Source organism: Gigantopelta aegis, chromosome 6, assembly GCF_016097555.1.
Source record: "Gigantopelta aegis isolate Gae_Host chromosome 6, Gae_host_genome, whole genome shotgun sequence".
In the NCBI taxonomy this organism is placed as follows: domain Eukaryota; kingdom Metazoa; phylum Mollusca; class Gastropoda; order Neomphalida; family Peltospiridae; genus Gigantopelta; species Gigantopelta aegis.
In genome coordinates this window covers 67,437,288-67,456,757 of record NC_054704.1, presented here as the reverse complement: position 1 = coordinate 67,456,757, position 19,470 = coordinate 67,437,288, and the positions used below count along the sequence as shown (strand labels likewise).

Sequence of the window (19,470 nt, the reverse complement as noted above, 5' to 3'; positions counted from 1 at the left end):
TACACCTTGAATAAAACACAAAAGACCAAATTTACAATGCTTATTTTTGATGTACACGTGTATAACCACATGCATTTACAATACTTAAATACCTGTGTTTAAGAAAAACTGTCTTCGTAAATTTGGCCCACACACTTATCCCTTTAACCGCAATGCAGGACTATACCATAACACTACCATAACAAAAGCCTATAATAATATAATACCTTAAGGCACACACACACAGTACAATTATAATTACTGTGTCGTTACTAAAGCATGTAACTTGCCTTGAACAAAGTACATTAGGGTAGGAAGCAACTGCAATCACCTTGGTATTGTAAAACATTCAATACAAAAAAACAAAAAACCCCACCTCAATATGAGTATATAAAGAAACCAACTAATAAGAAATATTACTGATGGTTTTGCCTCACTCGCACCAGTGTCTGATTTAAGGATGCTACAATAAATCAGCATACATTATAGAGCCTGCCCTGGTTGAGAGTACAGAGTAACAAGAAGTTGTTGGGCCATCAACAGATTTTTAGCAACTGACCACAAAAATGGTTACTCTACCAATTTTTTTTTTTTTAAATTACATCGTCAACCATGTACATGTATGTACCAATGAACATGCCCCAAATCCTTGTGACAGGCACAGGATGAGGATCACAATAGCCTCAAATCCTTGTGACGGGCACAGGATGAGGATCACAATAGCCTCAAATCCTTGTGATGGGCACAGAAAGAGGATCACAATAGCCTCAAATCCGTATGATGGGCACAGAAAGAGGATCACAATACCGTAACTTTAAGCCTTGGTATACAGTAGCTTGCAAGCTGACACCACTATGAAAGACTCTTCAAGGTGACAGCAATAACTTCCCATTACCCATCATACCCAGCAAACATAACTAATCTATAGCAATCTCCAATATGGAACAAAACACTAGATACTTCATAAAGCACAATGTACATATATTACTATAATTACAAGCAGTCGATGAAATCAATATATAAAAATAACATGTAATGGGAGACAGCACCAATTATGCCTAGGATGTAGATGCCATAATAACCATGGTTACCACATGTAACAATGACTTCAGACTTAAAACTTTTTCAAAATCTTCCCTCTTTCTTTTTTTTTTTTTTACAATACTGCGTTGCACTCGGGTAGTAAAACATATTTTTATTTTTACTTTAGCTATAGAACAAATATATAATGCTGGATGAAGCAATGAGACAATTTCATGACAAAACAATGTGTCTTCTTTATAATAATGTCATTAAATACGTCATATGCTACATGAATTGAGATTCCAATCGAAAACAATCTCATAACACACGTGTACATAACATGTAAGAATAATAAACAATACAATACAATGAAAAAAGCAAAATATAACTTCCCATTCTTTCCAAGATCCTATCTGTAACTGGGTGCCATTATGAAAATACAATTTCCTTAACAAGACATTAAGTAAATTTAATTGATGGGACCCACTCACAAAACTGGTTTTGTTTAAATGTTTTTGTTTTTTTTTCAATGTTAAATTCATGATTAACCTAGTTCTGTTATAGTATTATTTATATATATATATATATTAATAAGAAATGCAATGATATACCGAGATCAACATCCACAGGTGTAATTTACAATATGTGAGAAGCTATGCAAAATGCCCGACAATTAACACCCAAATCTTGCCTTCCAGCTTTGTGAAAGCAAATAAAAAACTATTATACAGGTTTAATATCAGAACGTAATAGTCTTTAAGAGGCCAACTGTCTGTAAACATGAATTAGAAAAGGAATAATAGTTTCTGGGATAAAAAAAATTGTAGATATTTTCTGACACACGAGTCTGAGAAAAAGAAAAAAAAATGGAGTGAGTCTTGTAATTTTAGTACAATTAGTACCATATATAAAATTACAAAAATCCCACAACCTCAAACAAACCTAAAAAACCTGAAACAAGAACAAGAGCTGTTAAAAAGTAAAATTCAAAGCAAATAGTGTAACGACTGGGAAAAAAGGGAATTAATGTTAGATGTTAAACAACTATGACACAGGATCTTGAGCACTAAGGGGTTTGATTGCCAGGTTTAAGAAAACCTACAAATCTATATTCTGTGCCATCATTTTATAAATAAAAAATAAATAAATTGTAAATAATTTCAGTTTGGTCTGACGTAAGAAGAAAAGTAAAAGTGCTTTTGAAATAACAAAAAAACCCACCTATTTTTGTGTGCAGTTTACAAATCAATTGTCTCAGAAATAAATAACGTGTAGTAAATTTCATAGTATGAAAAAAGTCATTTCCTGTGGGATAAACTATAGTCACAATGAGCAATTTTAAAAAATACCAGACGGTACTTTGTTGTTATAAATGCTTTAGTCGTGATCCAACATAAATGTCTTACATATTCCTGTCGTTTCAATTGAGTAAATACAGTATTTATTCATCAATTATTCATCCAACTTCACTGTCAAGTCAAGACAATGTTTGCTGCACACACAAAACACCTTCTGTACTTGATCTTTCACATTCAAGGTTGCTACCAGTAAACAGTAAAACTAGATACTAAATGTATGTATTAGCTAGTTAACATTTTATGAGTATTCTAATTCAGCACATTTGTAAGAATGAATCCCAATGGATCTCTGCTATAATTTGAGATGGTAAAACAAGCATTTTACCAACTGTAAATTAAATTTAATGTTTAAAGTCAAATTACAGGTAAGTCATGACTTAAACACTGAATGGGTCGCCAACAGTACTAAATTTTCAACAGTTAAACCACAAGTCTACAAACACTAGAATTATTTCCATATAATTGAATAAAATTTAGCATAGATACATTTAACACAAAACAAAATGGTCCAGTTAATAATTAACAATGGATCAAATCGCAAATAATTCCCAGCTGCACAGAACCTTTTCGATGTCACGTTTATGAGGTGATTCAGGCAATATATTTCCATTGAGTAGGCAAACCCAACACTGCACAATAGATTTTTTCAAAATTTTACATTTAAATAAAAATAACAATATTCATTTTCAATGTTCATGTTTGCTCCAATGCACACATTTTCAGCAGTAGGCTACTTAAGTGAAATAATCTACATGTATACCAGATCACAGTTATGTACAACCTGAAGTTAATGCATTGTAACAAGAATTCCCTAAATTCGATACCCCATTAAGAATCAAGCAAAACTAACATGGCCAAAGACAAATCGGAGGAAAATTTCAATATCTGATCAACAAGCCATGGTCACTAGCTGGGAATGACACAGCAAAGCATCTTGCTACCATGATCAGGAAGACATTGAATATTAAATCTTCATGTTCTATTAATGTCTTACATTTTTGACCACTTGCCATTATTTATGTTCAAGAAATAAACTGAAAATTCTGTCTACAAATGCACTTCTTTTGTAACATCAACACTGTGGTGTACGATGAATCTAATGAGCCCAATGTTAATTTCTATTGGTACATCTTACAATTCAAATTATTTATTTATTTATAAACTGTTTGATGTATCATTTTGTTAATAGTCTAAAGATATATCTTTACATTTATTACTCGGTTATCAGTTAAAAATAAATATTTATTTTAAAAGAATATTTTGAATGTACTCATGCAGTCATGGTAGCAATACGTGTTTCTACTAGTCCCAGGCAGTGAAGGGGCAACCCAGAAAATGAAAAATATCCTACAGACAACTTTTCATTGGCGAGATATAATGATCAAATAATGTTTGGTCCCCATCCCTTCCAACGTTTCTTTGTTAAAATTAAATACTTCTCTTGAAATAATACTTCAACTTCAGTTTATAATTTCTTGTTCATGCTCAGCATGGAAAAAAACACCCATCCAACAAAAAAACCCTTAACTGTACAAGTAACAATCAAACTCGGCGTCACATATATACTAGTAGTAGTATATCACTATTCAGTGAATATACATCACTGTACAATCAATGTGTAGATATAACAGCTTCTTTCATCATTCACAATAATAGGAATTATGCTCGGTACCAGCTCCCACCCAGAGAGAGTTTTAACGACTCAATGGGTAGGTGTAAAACCGCTACGCACTCTTCTCTCTCACTAACCACTAACAATTAACAACTAACCCACTGTCCTGGACAGACAGCCCAGATAACTGAGGTGTGTGCCCAGGACAGCGTGCTTGAACCTTAATTGGATATAAGCACGAACGTAAGTTGAAATGAAATGAAATAGGAATTATGCAGTTCCCACTAAAACATGGAACAAACAATCCGTATTCACTAACAGAAATAAAACATGGTAGTAAATCCAAGTACAGCATGGAATGATGAGAACAGCATGGCTCGTTGTGTCAGTTGGAGATACGGACCAAGATATGTGACAAGACGACAATAATGCCCTGGAACAGTATTTTCCTTATAACTGCAGTAAAAACAACGGTCTGTCCAACAAAGAGACAGCCCTCAATTAGGTCTATATAAAACAATATAACAATGTTCAACAAATATCATGTTCCAACAATCACTTCTTCAGGAGTTACACAAAATAATATCTCGTAGACACATTCCTTTAATTAGTATACACCTGCTTTATCTTAGAAACAATTTCTTAGACCACCAGCTTTCAAAACCGAACTCAGATCATTGGCTGCTGGTAGTTTTGGCAGAGTTCACATGTCCATCTTTGTAAATAATGGACACTTCCAATCATTAACTACAAGAAGTTTTCGTAAAATGTGTATGTCCACTGTCATTTACAATAGTTAGTAATTTTAATAATTAGCTACAAGTATTTTTGGCCTAGTTGTGAAAAACTGACAATCCTGATCATTAGCTACAAGTTGTTTTGGCCAAGCTCACGTTTGTTTAATTGAATCCCTGGCAATCCCGATCACTAGCTGCATTGGAATGTCCATTTTTGTGAATGCTTGGCAACTGTGATCATTAGCTCTGAGTAGTGTATGTACAAATTCATGTCCATCATTAATACTTGACATTCCCTGACCACTAACTGTAATTAGTTTTGTCAGAGTTTGTATGTCCATCTACTTGACTGTGTCGTCTTGATAATGTGTTCATAACTCTTGTCAATCATTAATTTATGTCCATCATTAATACTTGACATTCCCTGACCACTAACTGTAATTAGTTTTGTCAGAGTTCGTATGTCCATCTTTGTGACTACTCGACTGTTGTGTTGTCTCGATGTGTTCGTTGGCCAAGTTCTTCACGTTGTTGTTCTGCAGTCTGTTGTTGGTCAGATTGAGGACGGGGCTGGCGGGCAGCGAGGGCGTGAATGCGGGCAGCATCAGCTCCAGCTTCTCCAGCCGGTCCTGCGGCACAGTCTGTCTCAGCTTGGCGACGGCGTTGAGCAAGGCAGCACGCTCCAGCTCCAGTGTGCGGATGTGAGACTTGAGCTTGGTCTCATTTGACTGGTGTGTGTGCACGTTCAGCTCCAGGCTGTGCAGGTGGTTGTTCGTCTGCTGCAGTTTCTCGAGGAGGTCCATGTTCTGCTGCCGCAGGGCCCGGTTCACGCCCTCCAGCTTGCTGATGGCGGCCGCCGTGTCCCCCTGCTGCTGCCGCGGAGAGTAGAGCATCTCCTCACGCAGCACATGGTATTCCACCTCGTACGCATGCAGCTCTTTACTAATGTCCATCTCAAATGCCTGCAACATCACAGAGATGAAATTAAAAAATAAAGCAATTCCAACCTGAGGGATAAAATGTTTTTTGTGAGGGCCGAGGTTTACCAAGGCCCTTACAAAAACATTTTGTCCCGAGGGTTGGAATTGCCCTATCTATACCTCACAATGGTGACCGATTCTTTTTCTTGCCCATTTAATTACAGTAACAAAACATTAATTTTGTAAGCTACGGTTTGTTTATACTATTGTAGAACAATTCGTATACATTTCACCTGCAAACACATTTAATCATACGCAGAAAAATATAGTCCACCTTATGCAACGACATAAATATATAACAACTTACCAATACATATAAAGTAGAAAATATTAATTTGTTTAAATATTATTAAAACAATGATACAACGTGAAATGGCCAACAGAATTTTTAAAACCATGAGTGATGACGTCAATCGTCGTAGAACATGAGTTATGGTGTCACGTGTATGTAGAAATTGTCTAGCTTTGGGTCAAGACAGATTTATCTAGCCCTAGGGTCAGAGAGATTTTTCTAGCACCGTGCAAAAGCTGGATAACCCTGTCCAGAGGACAAGAAAACAGCGTATAATATTTCTGGTTAAAATACAGTGTATGTTTAAAATGCTGAGCACATAATGATCTACAAATTCACCCAACAATCCACGACAACAAATTAAAAAAATAACTTTTGTTACCACGGTTGGACTATGGAAAGATGAACATTCTAATTATAAAAGATAAAACTTGGCCCATGTCTTGAATAAACGTTAAAGCTGAGAAATTATGATCTGTTCTGGCTTAAAGACCTTCCATCCTAACTGCATCTAACAGTTAAAACTGAACGAGTCACACAACATAAAGGGGGAGGAGATAAGTGTAATAAAAGATGGATGTGTTGGGTTTTTTTTTACCACAAAAGTCACAGAAAATAGAGGATGACAAACTGCAAAACAGGAAGGATGAGTGTTTATCTACCACATAAGTCACAGAAAATAGACTGATGTGTGTTTATTTACCATATGAATCGCAGAATATATAGAGGATATTTCATGTTTTTTTGTCAAATATGATTTATATCTCATCGAGTGAAGTTTGCAATCATATCTCACGAGTCGCACTTGCATGACGAGTGTGATATGATTGCAAACTTCACTCGATGAGATATAAATCATATTTGACAAAAAACATAAAATGTTTTATAATATAACTTTTGGCAATTTAAATCTATTTTTAAAATACCAGCAGCAAAATAGTTCTGGCTTTCTTACAGTGAAGGTAACACTTTCTACAGTGGCAATAACACATTTTAGAGTGAAATAGTGAAATTTTCAGTCAAAAATGTGTTATTGTCACTGAGTGACTAACAACACTTATTTCACTGATATTTTAAGATATTTCACTAATGTTGTATCATAAAAAGGACAAGATGGATGTGTATTTATCTATTACATGAGTCACAGAATATAAAAGACAAGATGGATGTGTATTTATCTATTACATGAGTCACAGAATATAAAAGACAAGATGGATGTGTATTTATCTATTACATGAGTCACAGAATATAAAGGACAAGATGGATGTGTATTTATCTATCATATGAGTCACAGAATATAAAGCAGGACACCTGCAATGCAAGACAGACGTGTGTTTACCAACCTGATTGACAATCCTTTCCATCTGAACATGAACCATGTCCGGCAAGGTAGTTTTCAAAAACTCAACTATCGACTCAAATGAGTCACAGTGCAGTATGAGCTCTCGATGGTTGCTAAGCAACATTAGAGAAATTTTGAATACAGCATCAATGCCTTGAATAAAGATCATATCTGAAAAGAAAAATAGGAAAACTTGATGTCTAGCAAGAACACACAGCAATAGTGGACATGTAATATACATGAAGTGTTTGTGTTAAATAATTTTTTTAGGTTTGAAACAGTTTCTAACTTAGACACAAGTATTAGTGGAATTCAAAAACAGTTTGATTCCATTTTGAGTTCTAAACTTGTTAAATAAATAATTGAGATAAAAACACATGTTGTGTAATTAGGTATGATTCAAATCTTCTGCATTATATTAATTGTAGTTCAGTTGTTTTGAAACAGACAATGCAAATTTAAAACAGTAATATTACTTTGTTAGGCACAACACATTACACCATTGACAGTGGCAACTGTTAATTTTGTTCAAGATGCATGTGGATTATTAAATGTAGTTTATCTCCAATTATATTAAAGATGAGACTAAATTTACAAATGATGTACTAATGAGATTAAATTTACAAATATTTTATTTGGGCTAAATGTACAAATATTTTATTGATAAGACTAAATATACAAATATTTCACTGATGAAACTAAATGTACAAATATTTTACTGATGAAACTAAATCTACAAATAATTTACTATTAAGACTAAACCTACAAATATTTCACTGAGTCTAAATCTGCAATTTATATCTTAATGACAAAACTAAATCTACAAATATTTTAATTTAACTAAATCAAAAGATATTTTACTCATGAGACTAACCAAAGCAGCGGGCAACAAAGCCGAGAGGAAACTGGGAGGCGAACAGAGTGAGAAACCATGGTGCGGCATACAGTGTGGGCGCTATTTCATGTCGTTCAAAGTGATCATACAATTCTCGGTGATGATCATGAATCAAACGTGTCAGCTGGTATAGCTTTACCTACAAAATAACACACATCAGGTTAGTATTTTGACGGCCATCATTCAAAGTGCAAGCCTCATCCCTTACACCAAATTATATGTACCCTTGGGTGGAATAGCCCCATCCCAAATAGGTACATTTGAATGATTCTTTTAGTCCTGTATAGCGATTTAGAAATAAAAATAATAAAATATTATTTAGTAGCTAACACTTCATAGTATGTACTGTAATATACTCTAAAAAAAAACCCAAAACCCCCAAAAAACCCAATCACTGTTATGAATTATATGTCTTATTTGACAGTGTAGTAGCCCATGAAGTGGCGACATTGGGTTTCCTCTCTATATATTTTTGTGGTCCTTAACCATATGTCTGATGCCATATAACCGTAAATAACGTGTTGAGTGCGTCATTAAATTAAAAAAAAAAAAAAAAAAAAAAAAAAAGAAAAAAAAAAGGAGAAAACTATTTGACAGTATAAGAACTGGTTTTATTGCGCAGTTATAAATATTTACTCAACTATCTCTTTCTGCATTATTAATACCAATATATTTCCAACTATAAAAGAAATAATGTAAAATATTGTCAAATAGAAAGCTTTCAAGGTTTCCTAACCTGAAGAGCCATCATGTTAGGTCGATACTGTTTCTGGAGACCAAATCTAAACATCAAGTACTTCATCGTCTCAAAGGCATCATCTTCAGACATCTAGAAACACATATCAATTATTAACCATGCAAGAAATACATTCCTTCTTTCAACAGAGGATGCAGAAGATCACTATGTCTGCAGAGAAATTTAGTACTCATATAATCAATATAGGAAACAAAATTAGGCTCTAAATGAGCATTTTCTTTTTGTCAATTATAATATTTAATCTGCTACCTGTGAGTCATGAGCTGATGCAAGTTAGCCCAGAAACAGAATGGAAAAGGAAAGGAATATAGAACTGACAATATCTTAACACAATTTAAACTAGGACTATTTGGTCTCTAGAATATGCTTATTTAAAACAAATTTAATATAGAACTGACAACATCTTAACACAATTTAAACTAGGACTATTTGGTCTCTAGAATATGCTTATTTAAAACAAATTTAATATAGAACTGACAATATCTTAACACAATTTAAACTAGGACTATTTGGTCTCTAGAATATGCTTATTTAAAACAAATTTAATAAAGTTTGTTTTGCTTAACACCACTATAGCATATTGATTAGCTATTGGATGTCAAACATTTGGTAATTTTGAAATATAGTCTTAGAGACGAAATCTGCGATATTTTTCCATTAGTAGCAAAAGATCTTTTACAAGCACCATCGCACCAAAAGGATAGCACATACTACGGCTTTTGATATACCAGTCATGGTGCACTGGCTGGAATGAGTAATAGCCCAATAGGCCCACCACCTTGATCTAAGATGGTTATTTAACCTTTCGACTACTGGATTAATTTTTAACAAAAACCACATTGAGTGGGTACAAGTTTATAATTTTAACTGACATATATTCACTTAATGTTTTATAAATACATGAAATAAAGTTCATATATGAATCGGTAAGTATTATTTTTGTGGGTTTTGGTAATTTTTATTATTTTTAGATGAGTTAATGGTGATTAAAATTAGGCAAAAAATAAAAAAAGTTGCATTTACTTATGGGCATTTGTGGCCAGCTGTCTAGTATTTATGTCCATTATTCCCGATAACAGTGGTTTTCTGACCAGAATGTTTTAAAAAAAAAAAAACTACGATTCATATTGCAATATTTGGTGAGTGTCGTGTGCAAAACGGCGGGAAATATGAATTGGGGAATGCACTTTATACAGTGTACAGTATGTCGAGTGGCGTGACGTCGGGCGAGATATCTCGCCTGCAGTACTCAGGTTAAAACTTGAAATACAGAAGTGTATATCTTATCTTCATGCTATTACTTTAAATACTCTAACATCTGAGAAGCTAAATTTCAGTTCCATTTTAATTAAAAGGACAAAAACATTTTTAAACCATAAGGGCGATGACTCCATTAACTTACATGCACGAGGAGGACCCCGACAACGAAGCTGAGCCCCTGGGAGATAACTCCATTAACTAAAGGGAGATGACTCCATTAACTTACATGCATGAGGAGGACCCCAACAACGAAGCTGAGCCCCTGGCAGTACCCGACCTCCTCGTCCAGCAGGCTGTACGCCTTCAGCAGATTGAACAACTCCAGCTGGCCATTACCAAGCTGAGCCGAGAAGTACGGATGACCAGGAAACGTGCGACCTGCAATCACACGCATACACATACAGTCAGGTCATTACTATCACAAAAAAGATAAACTGTGTTTTGTTTAACGACACCACTAGAGCATATTGATTTCATTATTATGATATTTAAACCATAAATGACAGTGGAATTCACTTTCCAACAGCAACAATGTGAACAAACATACATCTGACTTCTGAAAATAAGATCGATCCCCATTGGTGGGCCCATTAGGCTATTTCTCATTCCAGCTAGTGCACCACGACTGGTATATCAAAGGCTGTGGTATGTACTACCCTGTCTGTGGGATGGTGCATATAAAAGATCCTTTGCTGCTAATCAGAAAGAATAGCCCATGAATTGGTGATAGCAGGTTTCCTCTCTCAATATCTGCGTGGTCCTTAACCATATGTCTGACGCCATATAACCGTAAATTAAATGTGTTGAGTGCATCGTTAAATAAAACATTTCCTTTCTTTGTTAGCTATTGTATATTTTATCTAAGTAAACACCTTCTTATGTAGACACTAATAATTAAATCTGTATATGGTGGATTAATCCAATAGGGTAGAGTGTGTCGTTAAATAAAACATATCTTTCTTTTTTTCTGAAAATAGCTCTTTACAATGACATTATATAATCAAGAACCAGTCAACAATCACAGCTAGCAGTACACATGCAGTCACTTGGCATCCTTGATCTCATCACCAGCCGATAGTGTCAAGTGATGACCGAGTTACCAATGTCTGGTAAATCTTCAGACATGCTCAGCTTTTGAAAATTAGACTGTAGTTATTCCCTTAAAAGGACTGACTTCTGTTTTTATGGTAATGTGTCAATGTACTGGACAGAGGTATGTATCAATGACACAGTGAGTGGCGGCATAGTGGTTAAGCGATCAGACTTTAGTTGTACGGTACCAAGTTCACATCCCTATACCGTCTCCCATGCAGAGTGAGTTTTATTAGTAAACAGTAATTTTTTTTAGGAAAATTAACTATTGTTGTACAAGGTAGACCGATATATAGTATGCTAACAAATCATTCATTCATTATCTTTCTTCCTTGTCTCCAAGTATTTGTTTTAACAAAATTGGAAGTGGAAGACCACAACATTACTCTCACTCACTCTCTCTCTCTTACTCTCTCTCTCTCTCTTACTCTCTCTCTCTCTCTTACTCTCTTGCTCAGTCTCTCTCACTAACCAACTATCCTGAACTGCCCAGATAGCCGAGTTGAGTACCCATGAAAGTGTGTTTGAATCTTAAATGGACACAAGTAAGAAAATTAAAGTTTTTTTAAAATGACAAATCTGTATTTACCGAGGTCAATGAGTATTGAGTGCTGGTGAGTGGTGAGCTGTCGGAGCAGGTCGCAGTACGGAGTTTCGGGGATCGTGTCCGCACCACCTTCCACGTTACACAGTCTGTGCTGCTCCACCAGCAACTTCCAGATCTCACCACGGTAACACCGCGGAACACCTGATACACACAATTTAATTAGCTAATTATTTAGGACATAAAAACTGGTTACACCTAACACACACAAACACACTAAAAATATTTTAGTAAACTATTCAAGGCATAAACTGTTGACACCTAATATGCACAGAAAAATATTTTAGTAAACTATTCAAGGCATAAACTGTTGACACCTGATATGCACAGAAAAATATTTTAGTCAACTATTCAAGGCATAAACTCTTGACAACCGATATGCACACTCAAAATCACTTTTGTACACTATTTAGAGCATAAACTTAATTTTTACACCTAAATACACACAAAAATTAGTTTAATAAACAATTCAGGGCATAAAAACTGTTTACAGCTGATGTGCAGACAAAGATATGGTGCATAAAAAAGAACCACAGAATACTAGGTAGATGTGTATACAATATCCCTACAATAAATTGAATTTATTTTAAATAAATTTATTTCTTCTTTCTCTCTTCCTCCTCACTCTCAATTTTCATCTTTCTTCACATTCAACAATCTCTCTCTACCCCCTCCTCCCCTCAATTGTTATTCTGTCTGTCTCTCCCTCCCTCCCTCTCTCCTCTTCCCTCCCTCTCTCCTCCTCCCTCTCTTTCTCAAACCCTCACTCCCACCCACCCTCTCCCGCTCTCTCTCTCTCTCTCTCTCTCTCTATCTATCTCTCTATCTCTCTCTCAATTCTTACCCTTCTTCACACATTCCACAATGGTTGCACTGGAAATCTTGGTCTGACCACGCTGGGGAGCTGCCAACAGTTCGTCCCAGATCTTTGTGACCTCCTTCAAGCATGGAGTTATTTCCTGGTAGTCTGTCTTCTTACGCTGCTGCTCAATCGCATCCTGGCGGGCTGCAAAACATTGATGTTTAATATTAAACACTGCCTGTGTGACACACGTTCATTGGTCATCATTTCAAATTCTCATTCAGAACAATCTTTTTAGACAAAATTAACTGGTTCTCATGCCTAACAGAAAAGGATAATACATGTTCCAGCAAACACAGTTTAAGAGCAGCAATGCATCAATTAATTACCAAGGTTACTGTAAAAGTATTTTTTGTTTGAAACTAGCCAATTTAAGTGGGTTACATTAAACAATAAAATTAAAATATATTTGACATCAAAACCAATATATCCAAACATGATTATGTTTTTACAACAAGATAATGTGTAGGATTAGACATTAATGTACCTAATCCTGTTCCTAATATTGAAATATATAGTTTAAATTGGGTTTTTTAATGTGCTTGATATTAAACTGTCTGAACATTTGTATTATGTCATTAAACATTTATGGTACTGAGACATATATTTTACCTGCTTAAAATGTTCTGTATTTACCTACCATATGTGACAAATATAATTACACACACGCACACACGCACGCACGCACGCACGCACGCACGCACGCACGCACGCACGCACGCACGCACACACACACACACACACACACACACACACACACACACACACACACACACACACACACACACACACACTCACTCACAAGTCACAAAGATTATATACCGTGAAACCCCTCTAAATCGGACACCCTAGGGACCAAGTAAAATATCCGGTGTTTTGAGGTATTCGGTTTAGAGAGGTTAAGTTTTGTACTTATTTTTAAGAAGGGACTATGAAAAATGTCCGGTTTGGGGAAATTCCAGTTTACAGAGGGTCCGGTTTTGACAGGTTTCATTGTATATATAAATACAATGCATTAATAAACAGACAATATCTAGAGAAAATCACTATACATTTCTCTTTCATGAATCATGATACAGTCAAACTTCGATAATTCAGTAATAAAGGAGACAGAAATAGTTTGAATTTCAGGGGATGTAAGTTTTAGAATTCACATATTATGGGACATTCAAGTTGCAAACTGCAAGTAAACTGTATGATTTTGTTAGTGTTGTGAGAAAACTACATTCCTTTTGTGTATACTGTAATAATTATATAACAATATAAAATGAAGTTGACATACATGCATATGCATGTAAATATATTTATTAATAGATAAAATGAAAACAGAAGGCACACACAAATATATATATATATAAATATAAATAAGCAAAAATAAATGATAGAGTTGATGTATTGTACAGATTTCAGGACATCGTAATTAAGATACTTGAAATGAAACATGAGTGTTATTAAATAGCATTAGGTGCAATCATTTTTTACATGTAAATATGATTTCTCAACAGAAATGTTCAGAATAACAAAACTACTGTAAATCACAAAATTGTAACATAAAGTTTGTTTTGTTTAATGACACCACTGGTGCACATTGATTAATTAATCACTGGCTATTGGATGTCAAACATTTGGTAATTCGGACACATAGCCATCAGAGGAAACCCGCTAAATTGTTCTTAATGCATCAAGGGATCTTTTATATGCACTTTCCCACACACAAAAAAACACATACCACAGCCTTTGACCAGTTGTGGTGCACTGGTTGGAAAGAGAAAAAATCCATTGAGTTGAATGGATCCACCGAGGTGGTCGCAATCCTGTGATGCATGCACCTCAAGCAAGCACTCAACTGACTGAGCTAAATCCTGCCCTAAATTGTAACATCTACTGTCTTTTATATCCGTGTAAATTATATTAAAAAAGACTTAGTAACATTTAATCAGAATGCAGGTACCATCTTTGATGATAGCCAAACTGCATCTGGAATTAACCATCATGTACCATATATTTACTGTGTGCAAAAACCGAAGGCCAAATAAATATGCACATTTCATTCCACTCGGTCGACGAACCTTTATTACCAGAAACATTGATTGCCAACACTTGTTGATACACGCACATTTTGTACGGCTGGACCAATTCATTCTTCTACAAGTACTATTGGCAACAATAGCTTGATTACGGTATACACTTAGAGTTTGGAAGTCTAAATATTTATACTGTGACAATACATTACTTTGTGAGATCTAGGTCTTGGAACATTTTTGAGGCTAAAGTTTTGAAAGGCTTTTACTACTACAGGGTAGTTTGTATAGGAATTCAGAGGGGACCGGGGCATCAGTTTAAGAGACTGAGTTTTCAACAGACTGAGTTATCGAAGTTCAACTGTATATTCAGTACGAGTATTTGGGGTATATTTTTAGTCCAACACCTTCCATAAACCAAAAGCACCCAGACTTCAGGAACTATCTAACAGTTTAATTATGAATACTTGAGAACACACACCCGTGAAGGCAACACAAGAACACCCTGCAGATCAAGATATAACGACCAACTGTTTTCACAAAAATAAAACTAGCATATTAACATTAATGTCAAGTTTCTGTAATAATAGAGATTTATAAATAATTATATGCAAACATACCTCAGTAGTTTTATGTCTATAACATTATGATATACTGGAATGGAAAGAAAGAAAGAAAAGTGTTTTATTTAACGACGCACTCAACACATTTTATTTACGGTTATATGGCGTCAGACATATGGTTAAGGACCACACATTTTTTTAGAGGAAACCCGCTGTCGCCACATAGGCTACTCTTTTTTACGACAGGCAGCAAGGGATCTTTTATTTGCGCTCCCCACAGGCAGGATAGCACAAACCATGGCCTTTGTTGAACCAGTTATGGATCACTGGTCGGTGCAAGTGGTTTACACCTACCCATTGAGCCTTGCGGAGCACTCACTCAGGGTTTGGAGTCGGTATCTGGATTAAAAATCCCATGCCTCGACTGGGATCCGAACCCAGTACCTACCAGCCTGTAGACCGATGGCCTGCCACGACGCCACCGAGGCCGGTGATATACTGGAATGGATGAAATTTATTTAAACTTTTAGCCTACAAACAATTCCTAAATCCTCTAGTGCAAGGCTTCAATGCTCTTGCTATAACTTATAGCATTTTAGATCATCTTTGAATCATAACATACACTATAACAAACTGGATTACAACAGTTACTACAGTTTTTGTGTTGGTATTCAAAACAAGAAGACAACTATGAGGTGACACATGGCAAGTGATTTGGACACAGCAGAAATATATACATCTGTAATCTAAACCAGTCATGGGGCAATGGTTGTACATAATATGTAGACAGGTACAGGTATGTGACAACATGAATGCTATTCCGCGAGTGCGAATAATTTTTACATGCTCATATACCACTAGAGTTTCAAGCATGTCCGTCCCGGGGCCTGTCTCTGGATAGCTATTCCACATAATTTACAAGTATAGCTACTGACAGTGACTCTAACGTGATTCTAAGATTCAGGCGAAGATGAATCTGTACCAATTAACACCTGATCAATCACTGGAAAGCATTGGAAAGACATCCCAGCACCACATGGTTACCATTTTGAACATGAAGGTGGATCTTAAAACAACAGACAGAAAGAGTACCTACCAACACAGAGGCTATTCTATAGCAACATTCACAGACTAATCCTGACACAAAGTGAATCTAAAGCAAGTCTAACATCTTATAGACACATGTAGCTACTGTTACCCATCACAATTTAGAAGGAAAGACGGGAGTGAGCTAACCCATTCAACACTTCTGAATCACTAAGCAGTTGCTTCATTTTTGTCTTATTTTCTTGAAAAGAGAATTTCACCCACATACCCACCAAAAATGGAATAATTATTTTGGAAGTAAATTGCATGAAGATTGATGATGCAAACGTGATGGAGCAATACCTTCAAAATACATTGTATAACAGTGTGTGGAAAAAAATACATTAAGTTGCTTTTCCCCATTTTAACGTGTCTTATATTGTGTCTATCATATATACTAATATTAAAAGACTTGAATTATCTGTACAATTAATATATACTATTAAAAACAAAAATTACTTTAACTACATTATTACTATTAACAGTGAAATACTACTCTAACAGTATACGGTTTACTAAACACGAATCGACTAAAAATAAATCATACTGACACAAATTTTTAATGAATTTGTAAAGTACAAAAAATACTATTGAAATAAAGTTTGGTTTAGAAAGCAAAGGAGTTGGATCTCTAGTCTGTAACCAAAGGTCTAGCGTGAACGTGAACATATGGGGACACCGAGCCTAAGGATGATTACATTGTGTACTTACCTTTGAACACCACGACTGATCGTGATCCATACAGAATGAAATAGCCTAGCACGAAGCAAAGGACCCAGTTTAGTAACAGTACAGTCAGTACAATATGTTAAGAGTGTCTAGCAAGTAAGCATATATCTTGTAACAAACAATGCTGAACAGAGGAAAGGAAAGATAGCTTTACTGAATGAGACCTCAGCACATTTTGAACTACAGCTATTTGTTAAAAGTTTGTTTTGTTTAATGACACCATTGGAGCACATTGATTAATTAATCATCGGCTATTGGATGTCAAACATTTGGTAATTCTGACTCGTAGCCATCAGAGGAAACCTGCTACATTTTTTCTAATTCAGCAAGGGATCTTTCATATGCACTTTCCCACAGACAGGAAAGCACATACCATAGCCCATGTCCAGTTGTGGTGCACTGGTTGGAACGAGAAAAAACCCAATCAGGTGAATGGATCCACCGAGGTGGTTCGATCCTGCGACACAAGCACCTCAGACGAATACTCAACTGACTGAGCTAAATCCCGCACCCTACAGCTATTTGGTGCCTAACATGTGGTTACTTCAACAGTAAGTCCAGAGTGGGAGGAAACTCTCTGCTGCAACATGGGCTACCCTCACCAAAGATTATTTGTACTTTCATATAGACAGGGCAGCACAAACCATGGCCTTTTATGTACCAACTGAGGGGTACTAGCAGGCCCACTGAAACACCTTACAGGTTCACTGAGAACAAATAATCCTATCATAGCTTGCACTTCAAGTCACAGTTATCCAGTATTCGAAATACGCACTTGTCCGTTTGTCCTGACAAGTGAAAATCTGCTCATACAAACAAAATCTACCTTAGTGGTTGTCCAGTGGACAAGTGAAAATGTTCAATGAAGTTTAATTCTGAGCAATGAAAAACATTGTCCTTGTACTTGAATAAAACAAACTATTTATTTGGACAAGTAAAATACTGTCGGACAAGTGAGTTTTCTATATGTATTTGTCTGATGAACTCGTGAAAACTTCTGCTTATTTTCATCACTGTTATCTACTACTGGGCTAGAATAGCATATACCACAGCCTTTGATATACCAGTCATGGGACACTGGTTGGGTCAGTGAAAAGGTTCGATCTTATGGGCCTATAGAACATCAGGCAAATGCTCTACCAAATGAGCTAAATCACCATCCATCCCAGCCCTTGAAAATACTGACAAACAGCCTAACTATGAATTACAACATTGTGGTATTAGTTTAATATACATATACTGATGAAAAGAAATAAAGGATCACACAGATTACAACAAGAAATAATGACTGCATCAAAAGTCAATTCATATTGTCACAAGTTGACTGGGAACATATAGGCAGCACAGTCAACACTACAGACATTCAATCCCACATTACAACTTGGTATGAAGTACAGACATTACTATGCTAGTAGTGAATTAAATTTGGTCTACAATTCGATGTGTTCCCTTATTTCTTTCCACAGTATATCTATTTCAAAAGCCTGAGATAACTGAAAACTCACAAATGGCTCTCATAAAGCAATATAACCAAGTGAAGACAGCATAAACTACATGCCTTACAAAGATTACAAAATATTAAATGTTAACCTCTGTTCTGGTGTCAACAATTAAAGCCTTTTACTAACCACATACCTATTCAAGGTACCTACACATATGTCAGACATGTATAAGACACATTATTTAACCAACTATAACTGAAGAAAATACATACAAACCACTGGTTTCATGTTTGTTGGACTCCTGCTCTCTCGTATGACCCAGACTACATGTCAAGAAGTTAGCTAACTCACACAATGTACCCAACCAACCATCTACACGTATAGGATTAACCCAAATATTAGCTTATATCAAGATCAGCTTTAGGATTAGTAGCATGTTATGGCATCAACTCTTGCAATTGCCCACGGCAATCAACAATGACAGATTTTAATTCTCCATGGCACTTTTTTTTTGCCTTGAACTATATTCAGGGTTTTTTTCAATGGCATGTTTTTTTGCCGTGTACATTTTCTTAATTGCAGGGATTGTGGCATCACTGTCATTTAACCTACATAACAAGTTATACTAGTTTCAAGTACATGCATGCACTGTTCTGGTGCAATCTATATGCCATATCAATAAAGCATAATAAAATAAATTTTAAAATATGAAATAACACTGAATTTCCAAAAATATAAAGCAAAAACATTTGAAAATAGCAAAGAATGATATAATTTTAAAACAAATCATGGAAAAATATTTTGAGAAAAATAATAGTTTACAGTTCCCACCAAGC

General features: G+C 35.4%; 1 protein-coding gene across 2 annotated transcripts in view; it reads right to left on the bottom strand.

The window, feature by feature from the left end:
• Positions 1 to 1,154: 1,154 nt before the first annotated feature.
• Positions 1,155 to 19,470, bottom strand: part of LOC121376247 (TBC1 domain family member 4-like) — an 80,203-nt gene continuing 61,887 nt past the window's right edge. For both annotated transcript variants that reach the window (XM_041504070.1, XM_041504071.1), the window contains 7 exons: positions 12,776 to 12,937; positions 11,917 to 12,075; positions 10,462 to 10,613; positions 8,955 to 9,047; positions 8,198 to 8,357; positions 7,325 to 7,494; positions 1,155 to 5,671 (listed from right to left, as the gene is read on the bottom strand). In XM_041504070.1, coding sequence (XP_041360004.1) covers positions 5,141 to 5,671; positions 7,325 to 7,494; positions 8,198 to 8,357; positions 8,955 to 9,047; positions 10,462 to 10,613; positions 11,917 to 12,075; positions 12,776 to 12,937 — 1,427 coding nt within the window. In that variant the 3' untranslated portion in view covers positions 1,155 to 5,140. The remainder of the gene's footprint in view (positions 5,672 to 7,324; positions 7,495 to 8,197; positions 8,358 to 8,954; positions 9,048 to 10,461; positions 10,614 to 11,916; positions 12,076 to 12,775; positions 12,938 to 19,470) is intronic.